Source organism: Macrobrachium rosenbergii, chromosome 3 (genome assembly GCF_040412425.1).
Source record: "Macrobrachium rosenbergii isolate ZJJX-2024 chromosome 3, ASM4041242v1, whole genome shotgun sequence".
NCBI lineage: Eukaryota > Metazoa > Arthropoda > Malacostraca > Decapoda > Palaemonidae > Macrobrachium > Macrobrachium rosenbergii.
Window position 1 is genome coordinate 18,376,458 of NC_089743.1, and position 1,777 is coordinate 18,378,234.

The following is a 1,777-nucleotide window of genomic DNA, read 5'->3' on the forward strand; positions in this document are numbered from 1 at the left end:
TCCATGACTGCAGTGGTAAACAACCCCTTTCTCAAGACAGGTGGACACACTACACCCTCTTCCACATACTTGGTGACAGTGGCATCTCTCAGTCAGGCTGCAGTACACCTTGGCCTCGATTAGAAGCAGCTGGCAGCTAAGCAACAGCAGGGCCCAGAGCTCAATGCCTGTAAGACCTCCTTAACGTCTCTGCAATGGCAAGATGTCCAACTCAACGACAACAGCCCAACCTCCATCCTCTGTGATATCAACACTGGCTGCCCATGCTAATGGATCCCACAGGCACTCAGATGTCAAGTCTTCGATATCATCCATGGTCTGGCACACCCTTCAAGACAATCCACACCCACACTCCTGAAGAAACACTTCATCTGGCATGGCATATCAAAAGATGCAAAGTAGTGGGCCCGTGAATGTTTCTCCTGCCAGCTCTCCAAAATCCAGCATCACACAAATTCAGGTGTGGGCTCCTTTCATCAACAGCAATGCCATTTCACCCATGTCCACATCGACATTGTATGACCCTACCTGCGCTCTGAAGGACATCGGTACCTACTCACAATGGTTGACCACTTGAGAAGATGGCCTGAAGCTGTCCCCTATGACAGAGGCATCAGCAGCAGTGTGTGCCAGTGCTTTCCTCTCATCACGGGAGTCAGATTCGGCGTGCCTGATCACATCACCTCTGACAGAGGCACTATCTTCACGTCCCAGCTCTGGACGTCCCTAAACTGCCTGCTTGGTACCCAGTTGCATCACACAACTGCCTACCATCCTAAATCCAATGGCATGGTCAAGAGGTTCCACCGCACCTTGAAAGCAGCCCTGGTGTCTCACTGCAACTCCTCAACCTGGTACCCGCATCTTTCATGGGTCCTCCCGGCCTTTGGACTACACCCAAAGAGGGCCTTGACCTGTCAGCAGCCGAGATGGTGTATGTGGATCCGCTCGTGATACCTGGCGAATTCTTCCCCGACAATAACCACTCACCCGGCATCATCAGACTCCAGACCATCGTGGGAAAATCTGCCCGTGACCGCCCATCCTATAAGCCAACCAACAAGACCTTTGTCCCCAAGGATCTGTATACTACAACACACCTGTTCATCGGAACCGATGCTGTTCGACCGCCTTTAACCCAGCCCCACACGGTCCCTGTTGGGTCATCGACTGCAAGAAGAAAGCTTTCCTCATCGACATCCGCGGCATGACAGACCGGGTGGCCATCGACCGCCTGAAACCAGCGTATCTGCCCAATGACATGACTCCTCCAATCCAGTTTTCAAGGGCGGGGACACCCTCTGGAACACCCTGGTCATCTTTAAGGGGGGTTTATTGTGCCACGGAAGTTTCCCACGTTTCGCCAACAGTCTGTCGCCATCTGCGTGACACCTGCATCGCACCTGGGTCGTGGACTGTGACTTCCCACACTTCCTCCTTAGCAGTAAATCAGTCCAGCAGGATAGCAACACTTTTGTGACACACCTGGTTTTTATATAATCAGAAGACATAAAGTCTAAAATCAAATGCATGTGCACTATTGGTCTGTTAGTTACTATGTAAATTTACTGGTCGCTGATAGGTCAGCAATTCATATAAATACCACTGTCGTTTGTTAATAAATTATCACTCTAAGACCTCTCGTCTTAATCATTCCTGCTAAAATGGCTGAAAAGACGTGAAACCCAATGCACTCAACTAATCATTTTTCAACTATAAGAAAAGAAGACGATCAAAGAAAGGAAACAGAACAATTGAGGATAAAACAAAAAGCAAG

The 1,777-nt window shown here is 49.6% G+C and overlaps 1 protein-coding gene across 1 annotated transcript; it reads left to right on the forward strand.

Moving 5' to 3' along the window:
• Positions 1-561: 561 nt before the first annotated feature.
• LOC136850669 (uncharacterized) lies at positions 562-954 on the forward strand. The gene has a single exon (XM_067124441.1). It carries the CDS (start codon positions 562-564, stop codon positions 952-954), a length of 393 nt encoding a protein of 130 aa, XP_066980542.1.
• The last annotated feature ends 823 nt before the right edge of the window (positions 955-1,777 follow it).

Excerpts from the sequence above, each read along its gene's own strand:
- LOC136850669 (XM_067124441.1), top strand. The coding sequence starts at position 562 with ATGGTTGACCACTTGAGAAGATGGCCTGAAGCTGTCCCCTATGACAGA.